At 48.1% G+C, this 18,370-nt stretch overlaps 1 protein-coding gene across 2 annotated transcripts in view; it reads left to right on the top strand.

The window, feature by feature from the left end:
* Positions 1-18,370, top strand: part of DOCK2 (dedicator of cytokinesis 2) — a 409,352-nt gene that overhangs the window by 372,802 nt on the left and 18,180 nt on the right. For both annotated transcript variants that reach the window (XM_033432052.2, XM_033432051.2), the window contains exons 39-44: positions 2,688-2,777; positions 4,361-4,465; positions 6,738-6,879; positions 11,637-11,718; positions 13,127-13,211; positions 13,943-14,029. In XM_033432052.2, coding sequence (XP_033287943.1) covers positions 2,688-2,777; positions 4,361-4,465; positions 6,738-6,879; positions 11,637-11,718; positions 13,127-13,211; positions 13,943-14,029 — 591 coding nt within the window. The remainder of the gene's footprint in view (positions 1-2,687; positions 2,778-4,360; positions 4,466-6,737; positions 6,880-11,636; positions 11,719-13,126; positions 13,212-13,942; positions 14,030-18,370) is intronic.

Below are 18,370 nucleotides of genomic sequence, written 5' to 3'. Positions count from 1 at the left end.
TCCCTGGAAAGATAAAATGAGGTAATGTCTGTGGAAGGGCTTATAAATTCCCAGGAGTTGAGCAGTTGGAGAACACTGTCTTTATAATTTACAATTATAAGCCTCTTGAGGGCAGAGACTCTGCCATCCCTGGAACCTCCTGTCCTGCTGACTCGATGTCAGAGCTTACTCTTGGTTTATGAGCTGACTAAGTCAGTCACAGTGTGAAAGCCCCAAAAGGACATGTCAAGCCTTGTCCTCTGCCAACTGTCCAGTTCAACCCACTCTGTGCTGAGCAGAGAGGAAAAAGGCATAATCCCCAGTGTCAAGGGGCTTATTATCTAGTGGGCAAAGCAGACATACCGATTATCATCTTTTTTTGCACACAACCCTTTGGTGTTGTGCAATAACGGGGAAAGGAGGCGGGAACAGGGTGGTATTAAAGTACTTTGGGAGCAGAGAGGAGGGGGCAGATGGGTATAGCTCACCCTGGAAGCCACTGCTGTCGTAGCTTCTAGAATGAAGCCCAAACTCTTTAGCATCCCTTTAACTTCCTTTCCCCATATCTCCCCTCATGGAGACTCATTGATCTAGACACACACAATGACTTTCTACTCCATAAGTCCATCTGTCATTACCTGGTGGACTCCTCTACATCCCTCAAAACCCAACTAGTACATCTGTTTATGTGTGTGCTTTACACACTTCTGTGTCATGAAAGCAGAGACTGTGTCTTGGCCATTTTTATCACTGTTCCGTCAGTGTATACCATGCCCAGAAGCCAGCAGATGCTCAGTAACTAATGTATGAGACTCAGGGATCAGGGACTGTCAGAGGTCTTAGTGACCACATGGGCAGACCTGAAGGAAATTCCAGGTATCTGACTCCCTGCCTGTCCCCCTCCTTGGCCCCTTAGTGATCTCTTAACACATGGGGAGAGTATTTCTGGCATATTATGGTGGGAAGTTGGCAAAGACCTCCACTTGAGCTGAACAGTCCCCTGGCCCGGCCTGGGGGTTTTAAAGAAAGCCCCAGGGACTTCCCTGGTAGCACAGTGGTTGAGAATCCTCCTGCCAGTGCAGGGCACACAGGTTCGATCCCTGGTCCGGGGAAGATCCCACATGCGGTGGAGCAGCTAAGCCCGTGTGCCACAACTACCGAGCCCACGCACCACAACTACTAAAGCCCACACACCTAGAGCCCGTGCTCCGCAACAAGAGAAGCCACCGCAGTGAGAAGCCCACACACTGCAACACAGAGTAGCCCCCTCTCACCGCAATTAGAGAAAACCCACGCGCAGCAACAAAGACACAATGCAGCCAAAAAAAAAAAAAAGCCTCAGCCCAGCCTGGTCTGTGGACTTGATTCCTCCTGGCACATAAAGCATTTTTATGCTGCTCACTAAGCTGTCCATGGGTTTACAGCCGTGGCTCCTCCACTCAGCACTTGCCTTTATTTATTTTTATGCTTGGATGCAGAGAGAGCACTTTTGCGACAAAGCACACATTGTGTTTTGGCAACGTCGCCTCTCTCCTCCCCCACCTCCCCCAGCTTTTCCATTAAGGTGCATCTTCCATTTTAAGCCAAATGTGAAATGTAATGGGTGTCCCTTGAGATTGCCAGATCTCCAGCCCACCCAGCACCTCCCTCTGCCTCTCTGCAGAGGTTGCTGACCCCTTTGATCAAGGATGGAATGATAATCTATTGGTTTCAGTCAAAACGGAGCAGATGAAAAGGACCCCCTCTGTCCAGAGTTTGTTTTTCAGATTTTTTTTTAAAGATGGAAAAGACCTATTTAAAAAAAGTTTTCATCACTCTTTTTCATGCTGCCCCCTGCACAGTCACCCTAAATAACACCGTTAAGAAGTGATGGATGGGTATAAAGTTTCATTTACGCAAGATGAATAAATTCTAGACATCTTCTGTACAACATTGGGCCTATAGTTAACAATTCTGTATTGTGCATTTAAAAATCTGTTAAGTGGGTAGATCTCAGGTTGTGTCCTCACCACAAGTTTTTTAAAAAGTGAGAGAAAGAGAGGGAGGGAGGGAGGGAGGGAAGAAAGTTGGCCAAAGGAAAAAAGAAAGTGACGGACTGGCAGAGTGGAAAGATACTAAGAGCGAACATCAGGGGAACTGGATCTGGCCTCAGCTCTGTCCCCGGAAACTCGCTGCCCTCTTACTTCTTTGTGAACCATTTCTCTTTGGGAAATGGGGTTACCACCTCCCTGCCCCACCTGCACACAGGGAGCTGAGGCATTCAAATGTTCATTTACTGAGCACTTCTAAGGGAGGGAATGAAGCACAAGGTCGAGGGTCACACTCGGGTGTGCATCCTGGCCCTGCTTTTGGTTGGGCGTTTGACCTGGGGCAGATGCTCTGCTGATCTGAGCCTCCATTTCTCACCTGGGAAATGCAGATGCTACTAGTCACCTCTCAGGGTGGTTGTGAAGATCCCGAGAGCATGTAAATAAAGTATCCAGCCTCGTCTGTGGGTGTTCCATTATTTATCACGAAACTAGGGTGAGAGGCAGAGGGTAGGTCTGCTTCCTGGGAAACGCTCAGCTCCCTGGGTGTGGGACTGGGTCCGGGCCAGAGTAAGGCCTGTGGCTCAGTCCCAGGAGAGAGCTGCCCTGGTCCCTTCCTTAGCAAGGGCTCTGCAAGCCTGGAGGTCCCCCTAACCGTTGTCTCCACGACCTTCCTCGTAGATGTGGGAAGAGGCCATCAGTCTGTGCAAGGAGCTGGCGGAACAGTATGAGATGGAAATCTTTGACTATCAGCTGCTGAGCCAGAACCTGGTAAGCTGTCCCCAGGGGGAGCTGACTGCCCTGGAGGCTGGGTGCTCAGGGCCTCAGCCCGGCAGAGAGGCTGGGCAGAGGGGGAGGCGGTGCGGGAAGCCACATGGGGTTGGGACACCAGGAAAGGAATGGAAGTAGGGCCTGAGCTGAGCCAGGCTGTGCTGAGCGTCTCCCTCCCAGTTGGGAATATTTCCAAAGGGAGGTCTTCTGGGAAAACTCATCAGTTTCTCAGATGGAGCGTTAAGTACCTGCTTGGCGTTGGGGCCGCTGCTGTTGCCCACCCAGTAAACACTGTGCTACATTTGCAGGAAAATTCCCACAAATCACTAGGCCAATTAAATAAAAACGCAAATGTGCGCTTTCTGATTAACAGGTAAATCACATTAAAATGCTCCCCATCTGGCCATCCCCATTAGCTCCTTGAAGCTTGTGACTTGGTGGTACCAGTGGAAAGTGGGGGGAAGCCAGCCTATCCTGTTTATGCCGCAGAGGCCAGGGCTTGGGGGTGGGTGACCCCTACAGGGAAAATGCAGAACTTTTTGTCTGCTCCCCCCACTCTCTTCCCACTGGCCTGAGAGCCAGGACCCCAGGGCCCCATCTGAGCCCATTTTGAGATGCCAGTCCAGCTGTTCGTAGGGAACTGTAAAACGAGAGTCAGAATGTTGGAAGAAGATTGATAGCTTTTTCTGGTGGGGGCATGGACATGGATTATAGTGTTCTAAGGTGTGATGCAAACACACAAACTACTTGCACCAAGAAACACTTATATCTACCTGAGTCTGTCCACATAGTTGTTTGTGGGTGTGGAGGCACGCACGCCTTCTAAATGTGTGCAGTGCACAGGCACACACAGAGCACACATCCATTAACACACACGTACCCAGTACACATTCACGCACACGCTGATGGGCATATGCACATCCATGCACCAAGCCCGCGTCGCACAGGCTTCATGTCCAGGGCCACACACATTTATCTTCCATGTTGTGTCCAATTTAAGATGCACCAGTCTATTTTACGTGCCCCATCATGATTTCTCTCCAGTTAATAGTAATTGGGAGATGCCATTAGGTGTAAAGTAAAACACAAACTATTTTCAAAGATGTTAAAATATGAAAAACACACACCTCTTGGAATTGATGAAATATGTTAGGTGTGCATACACAGGAAGACATCTATATCCGGAAACACTTATCCATCCATAGGCCGTCACAAACACACTTCCAGTGAGAGTGGAGTGACAATGCTGCTGGGGGCTCTGAACAGCTGGCTGGATTCAGTTCCGTACTTCCTGGCTGCGCTGTGAGATACCATTTCTTTATCTGCAAAACAGAGATACAATTCCATGGGATTGTCATGAGGGCAATGCAAGTAAATGTGCTGGTGCAGGTAGCGTGATTAACAGGGTATCTGGTTACGGCCATTACTATTAGGATTACAGACAGTTCCATGACTATGCAAACATGTGCACTCGGCACATTGGTTCTGGTGGAAGGATCCCATCTTAACTGTGGCCTCTTGGAGTTGAATGTGCCTTTAATACACATCTGTGTTGTCACAAGCTATGAGTTTTCTTCTTCCAGGTCCAGCAGGCAAAATTCTATGAAAACATCATGAAAATCCTCAGACCCAAGCCAGACTACTTTGCTGTGGGATACTACGGCCAGGGTTTCCCCTCCTTTCTCCGGGTAAGTCTGTGGGTGACGCAGACACAGGCCAGGGATCCGCGGCCTTGGCATCCCGGCTCTCCCTCTGTGCTTTGAGGCTCTGCTTGTGCTCAGAACCTGTGCCCTTCTCTGTCTGAACGCTGTGCCCACCTTCACACACACCCCAGTCCCCCTCCATCCTCAGCACCTCAGCTACCCCCCGTGTTTCTCTACATACACAGCAATCAGAGCTGCCTTGTGAGGTAGTGAGCACCCCATACTGGGAATGAGGTGCTCAGAGAGGCTGGAGGAGCTCTGCTACCCAGCGGGCACTGCAGAGCACTAGTTGTCAGACCTTTTGGTCTCAGGGCCATTTTTTCTCTGAAAAATGATCAAGGCCCCTGAAGAACTTCTGTATTTGTAGACTTCATCTGTCTACATTTACGATACTCAAAATTAAAGCTAAGAAGATTTTTAAATGCAGTTGTCCCTTGGTATCCACCAGGAATTGGTTTCAGGACCCTCTGCAGATACCAAAATCTAGTACTCAAGTCCCTTGTATAAAATAGTGTAGTATTTGCATATAACCTCCTAAGTGCTTTAAATCACCTCTAGACTACTTATAATACCAAATACAATGTAAATGCTATGTAAATAGTTGCTGGAGTGCAGCAAATTCAAGTTTTGCCTTTTGGAACTTTCTGGAATTTTTTTTCAAATATTTTTGATACACGGCTGAATCCATGGATTAAGAACCTGAAGACACGGAGGATTAACTGTATCCATTTATTTAAAAATAAGAAGAATAAACCCATCATATGTTAACATAAATTAGATCTTTATGAAAATGGCTGTATTTTCCAATAAAAAATTAGTGCATATAGTGAGATTGTTTCATATTTTTGCAAATCTCTTAAATATCTAGATTAAGAGAAGGCAGCTTAGATTCTTATATCTGCTTCTGCATTCAATCTGCATCATGCAGCCTTAAATGTATACTCATGAGGGAATGAGAGTGAAAAAGGAAAATGGCTGTTATGATGAAAAGAGTTTTAATCTTGTGAGGCCCTGACGGGGTCTTGGGGACCCTCAGGGATCCCCTGGAGCACAGTGTCTGAACTGCTGCTTTCCTGGATTATTGATTCATCATGGAGAGAGTTGCGTTAGGTCAGCTGAAGGCTTCCCTTCTGGTCTTTGAGTCTGTGGTTCAATCCTCAGGTCAGGGAGATACAAAAGAAAGCTGACCTCACCTGACTGAGTCTCGTCAAGGAGATAAACCACTCACCATGACCAATCGGTGTGGCAGTCAGGGTGGCCCTCCGGAGTGAGCTGCAGAGGGGGGAGCTAGTGAAGTTTTCCTGCGTGGAATAGAGATGACTTCCCACACCTGATCCTGCATCACAGACCCCTGGGGAACTTGTTAAAAGTTCATGTTCCTGGGTCCCACTCCCACAGACTCCATTTCAGCAGGTCTGGAGTGAGGCCCAAGAATCTGAACTTCTAGAAGGCTCCTAGGCTTTTGTGATGAGAGGCCAGGTTTGGAAACAAACACTGATATATAAAGGTCAGTGGCAGACATGGGTTTGGACAGAAGAATTTAGGGGCCATTAGAGGCAGCACAGATATGGTCTAAAACAGGGTTTCTCACCTTCAGCTCTGTGGACATTTTAGACCAGGTGACTCTTACTGTGAGGGCCTGTCCTGTGCACTGAAGGATGTTTAGCAGCACCCTGGGCCTCTACCCACTAGGTTCCAGTAGTGGCCCTCTCTGGAGCTGTGACAACCAAAAATGTTTCCAGGCATTGCCAGCATCCCAAATCACCCCCTGTTTGAAAACTACCAGAGTCTAAAAGAAGCTAGCATGGTCAAGGAGCAATAAAGAGCGTGTTTCCACGGATCCAAGTGATGGAGGACCTGAATGCTGGTCCCTTGCAGCCCACAGGTCCAGCCCACATGGTCCAGCCCACAAGGTCCATTAAAGGCAGGAGGGAAACTGTGTGGTCAAGTAAATGGGAGAGTGGGTGTGACACAGTGAAAGCTGAGTGAGGAATTATTCTGGAAGCTGCACATAAGATCGTTTGAAGAAAAAGTTCTCAGCATCCATGATCTCCTCTCCCTTTAGAACCCATCTTTTTAAAGAAGTGGTGTGTCTAGCTAGAAGGTCAGTGACTTGAGCTCTTCCTTTCTTTCTCTTGGGGAGAAACAGAGTGGAGAGATCTATAGAAGGTCCCCATGACAGGCCTCCCAGCTTTGCTTGAACCATCTCCTCCAAGGCTGGGCCCTGGGATCTCTGACGGGTGTCATTTCTCTGCAGAACAAAGTATTCATCTACCGAGGGAAGGAGTATGAGCGAAGAGAAGATTTCCAGATGCAGCTGATGAGCCAGTTCCCCAACGCAGAGAAGATGAACACAACCTCTGCCCCCGGGGATGATGTGAAGAATGCCCCAGGCCAGTGTATCCTTTAAGAATGCCCCAGCCAAGGGCCAGGCATGGGCAGCCCTGCCGGGACTTCAGTCCACAGAGCCCCGTCTTAGAGCTCAGAACTGCTGCCAGAATCATTGCAGTGGTGCCAATATTAGTGTCCAGTGTGGGATCCAAAAAGAACCCATCTCAGGAAACTCTAAATGTTGCCTTCATTGATAAGTTCACTCACTCACTCATTCCTTCATTCTTGTGATGAGTACTGCCAGCCCTGACTCTGCCAAGCCTTGTGCAAGGCATTGGAGACTACACTCACAAAGGGGTTCTACCTCCAGGGAGCTTTCAGCGTAGCAAGTAAAAGACATTGAACAGCTAATTGCATTGTTAAATATGCATTTGAAAAACGTGATCAATGCTAAAAGAAAGCCCTTCAGCTTGCCGTGATTGGGAGGGCAGGGAACGCTTCCCTGAGGAGGGCGATGTTGTGAAGGTGAGGTAATGAGCCAAAGCTTAGTGGGAGGTGGGAAGAATGTCCCAGACAGCGGGAAGAGCCGCCATCCGCAAAAGCAAAGGTTCCAAGAACTGGAATGGTGCCACATTGCCCTTACAATAAAACCAAAACTCCTGACCAAGGCCTGCGAGGCTGTCTGTCCATCATCTGACCCCTTCCTGTGTCTCCAATGTCATCGCCTCCGACTCTTCCTTCCCTTTCTCTCTGGCCACACAGATCTTGTTTCTGTTCCTTAAACATGCCCAGCTTGTTCCCGCCTCTGGGCCTGTGCATTTTCTCTTCCCTCTGCTTGGAATGCCTTTCCCCCAGCTCCTTTCTCACCCATCAGATCCTAACTCAGTGTCACGTCCCACAAGAGGCCTTCCCTGGTCCCCTTATCGGAAGCCTTCTGGACTCTGTTATCTGAAACCCTGTTTGTTTGCTTTAGAGAATTGATCTCAATCTGTCGTTATCTGTTGTGCTCTCAAAGATAGAACTAGAACAGAAGCTCTGGGAGGGCAGAGACCTGCAGCTGCCATGCTCACTGCAGTAATCCCCGAAGCCAACTCTCAGAAAATACTTGCTGGTTAACAGAAAGAGAAAGAAAACAAGAGAGAAGGAAAAAGAAAGAGGAGATGAGGAGATAGAGAAAGGAAGGAGGGAGGGAGGTACCACCGATGGAGCCAGCTCTCTGGAGCACACAGAAGGCCATGGTGACAGGAGATGGTGCTAGTGAGGTTGGGTAGAGCGTGCTGGAAATGGGCTCCATTGCAGCAAAGCATAATGTTCATAAGGCCGGTTCTGACGCTGGGCTGGGTCAGGGCTCAGGGGGTCAGAGAGGGTACAGACCCAAGGATAAGGCAGACAGCTGAGCGACGGGGGAGGGGGTACGTTAACCTAGCCTGGCTCCTGTGTTGCACCCTGTAGCACAAATTAAGTTACATCCTTTAAAATGGGGCTGACAGGTTGCATGGCTGGTCTGCTAAGTCTGCCGAACCTTAATCCAAATATTTTCCCCTCGCGTGATAAATATTCATCTGTAACCTTTTCATTGTGCTCTCCTGCCCTTCATGCCTGCTCTACCATGGTTGTTTGCAGGAGGAAATGCAACCGGTGGTGGGCCTGGCTGGTTACAAATGGGAGTTTGGTTATAGGCGAGACATGGGATTAGTACTAAGGCCCTTCTAAGTGGATATCCTGGTGTTGAACAACTCTGTGACCTTTTAACTCGTGGTGGGAGGGGAGAGCTCGTGTGACTGGGCCACGTCAGTATACGCAGGCCTGATTCAGCTCCAGGAACCAGGTAGAAAAGAGAAAGTGGGAGGGCTGACATTTGCTAAATATCCTCTTCATGCCACACATGAGACTGAGTGTTTTATAACTAATTTTTCTAATCCCCATACAACCCTATTAGGTGGGTATTGATTTTCCCTATTTCATAGAGAAGGAACATACAGGGCAGAGAGGTAAGGTGGTTTGCCTAGGGTTACAAAGCTAGTTAATGATGGAGTTGAGATTTGAACTCCAAGATCTGTCTCAAAGTCTGCATTCTTTCTGTAGTGCCATTGTTTTGTTTAAGATAAGTGAACAGAATGTTCTTTATTAACTATTGTAACATGATGGCGTACCAGGCATTTTCACGCATTGTTTCATTTTATCCTCATAGTAATCCTGTGAGTTGGGTAGTATTACTCTGCATTTTGCAAATAAGAAAACTAAGGCTCAAGAAAATGTAAGCAGCTTATACCAGGTCCCAGGAATTGATGGAGCTAGGATTTGAACTCGGGTCGGATTTTTGCCAAAATCTAAGCTCTTAAGGCTCTGTTCTCTTGCCTTTACGTGTTGCAAAGCTGACAAGCAGTTTGAAAAGGGGACAAATCTCATGTCTTCTCACTTAGGTATCCAAGTAGTGGAAGACATTTGAAAGCAAAGGTCTCTGTTGGGTGTCTCCTGTCCCCCGCCCTCTCCTCTGCCTAGACCTTGGAGCTGCAGTTCCATGTATAGGTTCAGCACGGTTCCATGCATACATTCAGCACATGGTGAGAGAGTCAAGCCATGCATCCTGCTGGACGTGATCAGAGGGCTCTGATGTCACTGGCTTCTCCAGGACAGGTTTGGATTCTTCTCTTAGGCCAAGTCCAATTGCTAAGATCAGTGACATGGTTTAGAACCTACTTTAAAATAGGGGTTGGCAGACTTCTCTGTAAAGGACCAGATAGGACATATTTTAGTCTCTGTGGGCCATGTGTCTCTGTCACAATTACTCAACTCTGCTGTGGTGGGAGAGCAGCCGTAGGTAGTACATAAATGGACGGGTATGACTGTGCCCCGATAAGACTATATTTATGAACACCGAAATTTGAATTTAATATATTTTCACACGTCACATAATACTTTTTTTCAAATATTTTAAAATATAAAAAGTATTCTTAGCTGTGAGCCATACAAGGACAGGCAGTGAGCAGGATTTGACCCGAGGGCCATAGTTTGCCAGTCCTGCTCTAGACTTAATCCAGGGTGATTTCCCTCCCAGAGAAGGCTGTTTGCTATTTGACTTGAGAAGGAAGGTAGTTTTCCTGATTATGGAAATCCTCCCAGTGAGGTTTATTCATTTGTGTTAAGTATTGCTCGCTCTTGCCCTCTCCTCTGTGTGTGTGTGTGTGTGTGTGTGTGCGCGTGCGCGCGTGCGCGCGCGCGTGCGCGCGTACGTGTGTGTGTCTCTCTGTCTCTCTGTCTCTGACGCATTTAATGTGGAAATACTCTTCAGAGGTAAAACAGTTAAAGCCCCAAGACATTAGTATGAGGTGAACTTATTGGGGGAGGGGGATTAAATTTAACTTGGAATTATATTTCGGCCATTTCTTATGTGTGAAAGAGCCCTAGCCTCTGCCTCAGAAAGCTCACAGTCTGGTGGGGAAGCAACAGAAGGGAGAAGAGAGGGAGCTGGAGAGATAAGAGTCCTAAGTACAGATGCGTTGCTTTGGAGGGTCGGGAAGGAAAAGGACACCTGGATGAGGATAGATTGAATGTTCATGGAACTGTGGGGAAATAGTCCACACAAAGGGAACAGTATAGTCTGTTGGATACTCAGAGATAATGGTGGGAAATGAGTTGGAATCATATTAGAATATCTGAATACTCCATATTCAAATATTGGCATATTTGAATGCCCACAAGAGGAGTCTGTGATTCCTTAGTTGGCAGAAATGTCAGGCTTAGGGGAAGAGTTTTTGGAGTTATGGTGGTCATCAGGTAGAATAGAGGGATGAGAGTACTTGGATACCTGAAGAAGAGAGATGGGTAAAGAAGCCATGGAAGGTAGGGAAAGGGAAGTAAGGTCCAGGGATGGGACCAGTGACTACTGACCTTGTTTATTTGGCTTGCCATATTATCGATTTACAATGAATAAAGGTCTAGAATAGGCATGACAAAGATCTGGCACACCTGATGCCTCTCCTGTACCCTGTGCCCATGGCAGGCATCACTAATCGATCATGGACCTCTTTCCCACTGAGCCTGGACATGGCCTTACATTCCTGCCCCAGACAGTTACTCTCAAACTTTCAGAGTTGGAGTACAAAATGAATGTATTTGCCTTCTCTAAAGCAGTGCTTCTCAAACTGGAGCGTGCATATGAATCACCTGAGTATCTTATAAAATACAGACTCTGATTCAGTAGGTCTGAGGTGGGACCTGAGATTCACCATTTCTAACAAGCTCTCAGGTGATGGTGATGCTGCTGGTCAGAGGGCTGCACTGAATAGAAGTCTGGAACCAAAGAACCCTGAGCTTAGGGTTAAAAGACCCCAATACAGGCCCTTGCTCTGTGCTCACAAGCTGTGTGACCTTCAACAGGTTGTCCAGCTTCTTTGACCTTGATGTCCTTGTCTCTGGAAAGTATGATTTACGTTAACAGCACTGCTCAGCAAAACCGGAGAGATGAAAGGAGACCATGGGGAGACGTGCGCTGCAGTTGATGGACAGCTATAAATGCATTAGGCGTTATTCTTGTTAATGATAATAATATAGCAATGATAATGATAATTAAGGACTACTAACCAACTGCTAGCAGAGGCTGAGCCCTGGCATGGGTTGCAAGTGACGGGCAGCTCTGACAAGGACCACGGTGACTGCTAACTGGTCACTAGGACCTCGTTGGCAGCCAGCACCCTGAGGTTGGTCACTCGTTAAAAACTTGGGCCCAGAAGGACTGTCCTGGGAGGTCTCACCTGGGACCTGCTGTGCTTGGAACTGTCCCCCCGACCGAGACGTTGTGAGCTCTTAACTGTGGGAATAACAGACATCCAGTGTTTCACTGTCCAACCCGTCTTGGATGAACACCCAAGGTTCAAGAATAAGCCGGTGCCTGACCAGATTATGAAGTAAGCCCCACAGCTCCGGGGAGGGAGTGTTGGGGAGGAGCATCCCATGGGGCTGCCAAGCCGAGGTGGTGGCAGGACAGGCCGTGGTGCCTTCTAGTTCCTTCCCTATCTTAGCCAGCCTGTCCTCCCTTTTCCTCTTGGGAGAAGCATCACCTCTCCCATGACCCCTCTGGGCTCTGCCCCTGAAAAGGCTGACACCAGAGAGGGCCGGGGGGAGCGAGGGGTGAGGCTCACCTTGTGGCAGAGCGAGTCCGCAGGAAGCAGCAGTGGGCTTCGCTGAAGTGGACGTGGAGAGCCGGTTGCTCAGGTTGATCCCAGAGTGGCTCCAGAAATCCACAGCCAGAGAGCGTGGGCAGACGGGCGACAGGCAGGTGGGGGACAGAGGGCCGGTGCTCAGGCCGAGCACCTCCTCCACAGGGACATCTTGTAGGCATTTGTTAAGGTCGTGCATTGACAATGGTTGTGTTCAGATTACGACGTAAAAAGGGGACATTAGAGGAATTCCCTGGCTGTCCAGTGGTTAGGACTCGGCGCTTTCACTGCTGAGGGCCCGGGTTTAATCCCTGGCTGGGGAACCCACAAGTTGTGAGGCACAGCCAAAACATAAAATAAAAAATAAATAATAAAATAAAATAGGGGACATTAGAGGAAGCAGCATGAAGGCAGGTGTGGTCTGTTTAATGCCAGATCGCAAGGTCAGGGATGAGGCAACAAAGCAGGGCACCACGCTGCCCCCTCCAAGCTGTTTGGCTCACCCCACTCAGGCCCAGACACCCAGTTGAGCACCTCGAGTGGCTTAGGAAAAGGCCTCTCTTCTGGGAAGACCCGTTGGAAGCAGGAGCTCCTTTGTGAGAGGAAAGGCCTGTTCCTGCGGGGAGAAGCAGCCTCACGGCAGTGCAGGCGGCTGAGCAGATCCTCGAGCTCAGCTTGGAGCTCAGCCTCCCGTCACCTCTCGGCCAGGCACCCTTGGGCAGGGGATGACCACCATGCGGCTAGCACCATGCCCTGCTGGCCCTGACGTTAGAACCGCCCCAGAGGTTCAAGGGAGGGTGATTTGGGGGATGGCTGGGACACCTAAGGAGATCCTTGGAAGATACCCCTGGGACATTAGCCTAGGACCTTAGGTGTATCCAGACCCTTCATTGAGATCACAAGAAACAATAACCCAGGCACCACTATGTGCATTAGTGCTAGAATTCCAACTTTGGGGGTACCCTACGGGGTGCTATGTTCTCATGAGGGCCTAAGACCGACTAGCTTCTAAATCATCTTACAAGGAAAGCCTGGTTTTAAGTGTTGCAGCGAGGGCTCTGCCAGACGTGGAGTTTACTGTAGTGGGCCTCCCTGGACAGTACAGGGTCAGGTCAGGTTTTGCTCTCAGGAGCCTCAGCCTCTTCCTGTCTTGCAGCTTTTATAAGTCCAACTACGTGCAGAAGTTCCACTACTCCCGGCCAGTGCGCAGGGGGACCGTTGACCCTGAGAATGAGTTTGCCGTAAGTATCTCCCCTCCCCTCCCCTTTGGCAGCCTTGATCGTTGCCCAGGGCCTCCTTTACCAACCAGAGCCTGCACCTGCCAGAATCAGAATTGGGAGGGCATCTGATCTAAAGCCAAAGGAAGGAGCACTAGCTTCCATTGGTACGATGACACCCATCCTCCAGGCTCTTCCGTTGGGTTTGCTTTCTCATTTCTTGAGCCTCTCCACTCTCTAGATACCACCCAGGCCTGGCGTGAGATGCACCTTTCAACCTCAGGGAGTTCACAGTCCCCAGCGTCACTGTGTGTTTCCCAGCCAGGACCTACCTGTCTTCTATTCCCGAGGGCCGAGGCTGGCACGAGGAGACAGCTCCAAGTCTCTCTCAGCTCTTTCCCTTGGCCTGTGATTCTTTGCACTGGGGGAGTCACTGTCCCTTGAAGAATCTGATGAACACTGTAGACCTCCCCCCAGAAAATGTAGGTGGATGCATTCAATATTGCCTAAAACTTCTGCCTGTTCAGAGACCCAGGTTAAAACTTACTGGACCCAAATCCAGGGAAAACTTAAACTTCACCTTGGGAAAGAATTCTTCAGGGTAAAGTGGGAGCGTATTTCTGAGTCTTGTAATTTTTATTCTGATTCCGGGTGGATAGGAGGCCTGGGGGCCTGGCTGGGTTCCCACCGAACTCTGATGGTCAGGTTTCATGTGTGTTGCTTTCCTGCCCTTGCCACCCCTGCCCACGGGACAGTCGATGTGGATCGAGAGGACCTCCTTTGTGGCCGCGTACAAGCTTCCGGGCATCCTGCGCTGGTTTGAGGTGACTCACATGTCCCAGGTGAGTCTGTGGGGCTCAGGAGGCTCCTGAGACTGGAAAAAGGGAAATGCTTTTGTTCAAAGCCACTGCAGGAGTCCAGGAATTCTGGTGCAGGAAGGGACCTGAGGCAGCATCCAGTTTACCTGCTTTCAATTTTTTTTTTTTTTTTTTTAAGCATCAGATAACATTTTTTTCCCTGCAAATGAAAGGTACCATAGAATCCGGTAATAAAGCAGATGAATGGGGAGCTTCTGTGATTGGGTGCAGGGGGAGGGAGAGGACCTGGAACTCAATCGACACAACCACCCTCTCATATCCTCCCCTCCCAACAGCCCTTTGGGGACCCCTCTGCAGAATCTCACTATGAGTCCATTTTATACTTGGATAAACTGAAGCTCAGAGAAAGGAAATTACACAGAGGCAAAGCTCTGGCTAGAATGCAAGTATTTGAACTCCATGGTGCAGATAGCATGTATTTTGCTTCTCAACACACTTCAGGGTCTCCATGTCCTCAAACAGCTGGGGTTCTTGCAGCCCTCAGGATGCAAAGGTCAATCCGGTGAAATCTGAGAAGCAGGGACATATTCGGGATGTCTTATTCACTTATTCATTCAACAAATATTTAATGAGTACCTAACACATGTCAATCAAGCACCTAGAGATTTTGCAATGAAGCTTACATTCTAGTGGCAAAGACGCACTAAAAAGCCTAAGCGAATATATACTATGTCAGGTGGAGATAACCACTATGGAGAAAAAGAAAGAAAGGTGATGAAGGAGTGGTGGTATTTTAAGTAGGATGGTCGTAGAAAGCCTTCCTGCTAAATGGCTTTTGATCAAAGGTCTGAAGGAAGTGAGGACATGGTCCTTGCAGATACCGAAGAGAAGGACATCGTAGCAGAGGAAATAGCAAGTGCAAGGGCCCTGGGACAGAACAGGCTTATGTCTGAATTAGAACAAGTGTCGGGGGAGTAGCAGGAGTCTGATAGCAGGTCATATAGGGCCTTGTAGGCACCATAAGGACTTGGGCTTTTCCACTGGGTGAATTTGAGTCACAAGCAGAGGAGGGACATTGTCTGACTGACGTTTTCAAGCTACTGTATGATCAACATTGAGACCATCCCCCTTCAGCCCTTAAGGGCCCCCAGCAGCCAGGTGGTCCTCCAATCTCCTTTTCACAGTCATGGCGTAGACCTTAGGGAACATACAATAACGATGATGACATCAGCAGACATTACTGAGCATGTGCCAGACTGTTCACATGTGTGACCTCACTTAAACCCCTCAACAAGGCTGCGAGGTAGATATTATTATTCTCCCGTTTTACAGATGAGGAAACCGAGTGAGTTAGTGGGTTGCTCAAGGTTAGTAAAAGAGGTGAGGTTTGACTATAACCTCTCATACCAGGCACCTGGATGGACTCATTCTCTCCTCTTTCCTTAACATGTCCCCAGCCCACCCCAATAATTAGTGCCCTGGAGAGGAAGAAACTACTCATGCCCTTTATTCATGGGACACATCGGTTCATGATAAGCTTGGATAAGTGTCCCAGGTGCTGTGTCAAGGACTTTGTAACATTATCCTGTTTAATCCCACAAAACTGTGTGAAGTACATCATATTATGAATCCCATTTTTGAGGTGAGAAATCAGAAACTTTCTACTAAGCCGTAGTCTCTACCCATTGGCCCTGGCTGTGCCCTTTCCTCTGGTGGTGCTCAGTAAGGTGCCTCTCCTCCTTCGCTGTCCCCACGGGACTGTAGGCAAACTGAAGGAATTCCTGCCTGCACTCTCTGAACGCCTCATCTCCCGCCATGGTATCTCACCTCCTAATAGACTACATAATTTGCCTGTGTGTTTATTTTTAATATCTAGAATTTTAAATATAATAGCATTATAATATAAGCTCCACTAGACTGTGAGCTCCAGGAAGACAGATTTTTGTCCGTTTTGTTCCCTGCCATATCTCTGAGTGCAAGGAATAGTCCTAGACACATAATTGGTGCTCAAGAATAGTTATTAAGGGACTTCCCTGATGGTGCAGTGGTTGAGAATCTGCCTGCCAATGCAGGGGACACGGGTTCGATCCCTGGTCCTTGAAGATCCCACATGCCATGGAACAGCTAAGCCTGTGCGCCACAGCTACTGAGGCTGTGCCCTAGAGCCCACGAGCCACAACTGCTGAGCCCGCATGCCGCAACTACTGAAGCCCGCGTGCCTAGAGCCTGTGCTCCGCAACAAGAGAAGCCACTGCAGTGAGAAGCCCACGCACTGCAACAAAGAGTAGCTCCCGCTCACCACAACTAGAGAAAGCCCACGCACAGCCAACGAAGACCCAATGCAGCCAAAAATAAATAAATAAATTTATATTAAAAAGAATAATAGTTATTAAGTAAATCCATTAACCAATCACTCAGTTAATATGCAGAAACCCATAATATATGAAGTGCTTACCTTGTTTTGTGAACTCAGGATTCTGAAATCAGGAAAGAAATAGTCAACATTTTTGTTTCACTTCTTTTATCCTGATACCCTCTGATAGAAGGGATTGGGAGAACCTCCAAAAAGTTGACCCGAGTGACTTTATCTCTGATAGCCTCCCTCATTTGAGTTACCAAGAACTTCAGGATGTCTCAGACACAGAAGTGTCATGGGTGCTGAGTGAACCCCTCTCCAAGCATTTGATTTTGTGGTATAGAGTTTGTACCTTGTTCTTGGTTGTTTCTTTTATGAATCGTCATGACTACAGTACTGTTTGTACAGAGAGGTGTTTTCTGATAGGATTCAAGTGTAAGTTCTGCTTATTGAGGGTCCTTTCCTTTTTCTTGGCCCTGAGAATATGTAATCTTTACAAGAAGTCCTGAGCTGGGGGTCAGAGACCCAAATTCAACTTGGTTATTAACAAGCTATAGGATGTTGGACAAACACAGTGTATCTCTGGCCTTAGTTTTCATCATCTGTAAAATAGACATGAGAAAACTATGGAATTTCAGAGCTGAAAGACACTCTGAAGGTCATTTAATCCAAGAGCTATAAATTCAAATACCTTCAGAGCCCGGGAAGATAACCGTAAATATGTGAACTCGTCCCATTAAGACAACGGGGAGTGGTAGAAGCTGTGGCAAACTCCTTCCAGCTGAATTAGTTTCTTAAAAACTTAGAACTCACGTGCTGGCTAAATGACAGACCCAGGCCCAGTTTGGCCTACACATCTCCAATGTGCAACCCCATTCCTAGCCCTTGTCCATTTAAATTATTTTGCATATGAGAAAACTGAAGCTCAAAGATGGGACTTGAACTGCCAAAGTGATCAGTGGTAGAAGTAGGTTGTAATAATGATGTCTATCTTACACAGTTCAGAGGTTTCCTAAGAGGATTCGTGAAGGTGATAATGTGGGAGAGGCCTTTGAGGAATGTGAAACACCACTCGATGGCGAGGGATTATCACCGCTTTCCCGAGTGCCTTTAAAATTGTTTCCAAAGTACAGTTATTCCTCAGTATCTGAGGGTGTTGGTTCTAGGAGCCCCCTCGGATACCAAAATTGTTTAAGTCCCTTACATAAAAGGGCGTAAGTACAGTGAATACAGTTGGGCCTCCGTATCAGTGGTTGGTTGAATTCGAGGTTGGTTAAATCCAAGGATGTAAAACCCAAGGGTATAGAGCTCAGACTGTATTTTCCAGGATAATTCATTTTCCCCGCACAGCAAGCTGGGCAGGGGCTATATACCTGTGCTGCCAGTAAGGAAACTGAGGCTCAGCTTAGGAAAGAGACCAGAGATTTGAGAGCTTGACCGAGTCCCTAACAACCGGTGTATGGCAAGTTTGGTAGCAGAGTGTGGTCTGTATGTGGGGGAGAAGCTCACCTTTGGAATTCGGACACTGGCGCTCTCTCCCCAGCGCTGCCCCATCTACCCTTAGGTGAAGGACTTACCTGCTGTTGGGGGGATTGAATGAGAGCACGTGTGGGACACACCCAGCATGGGCTGGCACAGGGGAGGCAGTCCACAAATGGCGACATCTCTTTTACCGTGATCAGTGCTTTTATAACTGTTACCAGCTCCAGACCTCCAGGTCTTCCACCAAATATGTAACCCCCATCGCTCTGCTCTAGAGAGTGACGTACTCATCTACACAAACGTCCAGAGGTGAGAATCCAAAGGAGTGTTCGTTCTCATTCTCTGTCCTGTTGTCTGTAACGAGATTAAAGACGTAGGGATACAAAAATAGCTTCAGAAATGAGGAAGAAAGCCAAGCAAGGACTTTCCATTTTTAACAACTCACCGTAAAGCATGAGTCTCTCAGACATACCAGGCTACTGTTGAAATCCAGGTGTGCTACCGGGCTCAGTCCAAGTGGTTGTGAT

Source organism: Orcinus orca, chromosome 3, assembly GCF_937001465.1.
Source record: "Orcinus orca chromosome 3, mOrcOrc1.1, whole genome shotgun sequence".
NCBI lineage: Eukaryota > Metazoa > Chordata > Mammalia > Artiodactyla > Delphinidae > Orcinus > Orcinus orca.
The sequence above is the reverse complement of the archived record's forward strand: the minus strand, read 5'-3'. Positions and strand labels throughout refer to the sequence as shown.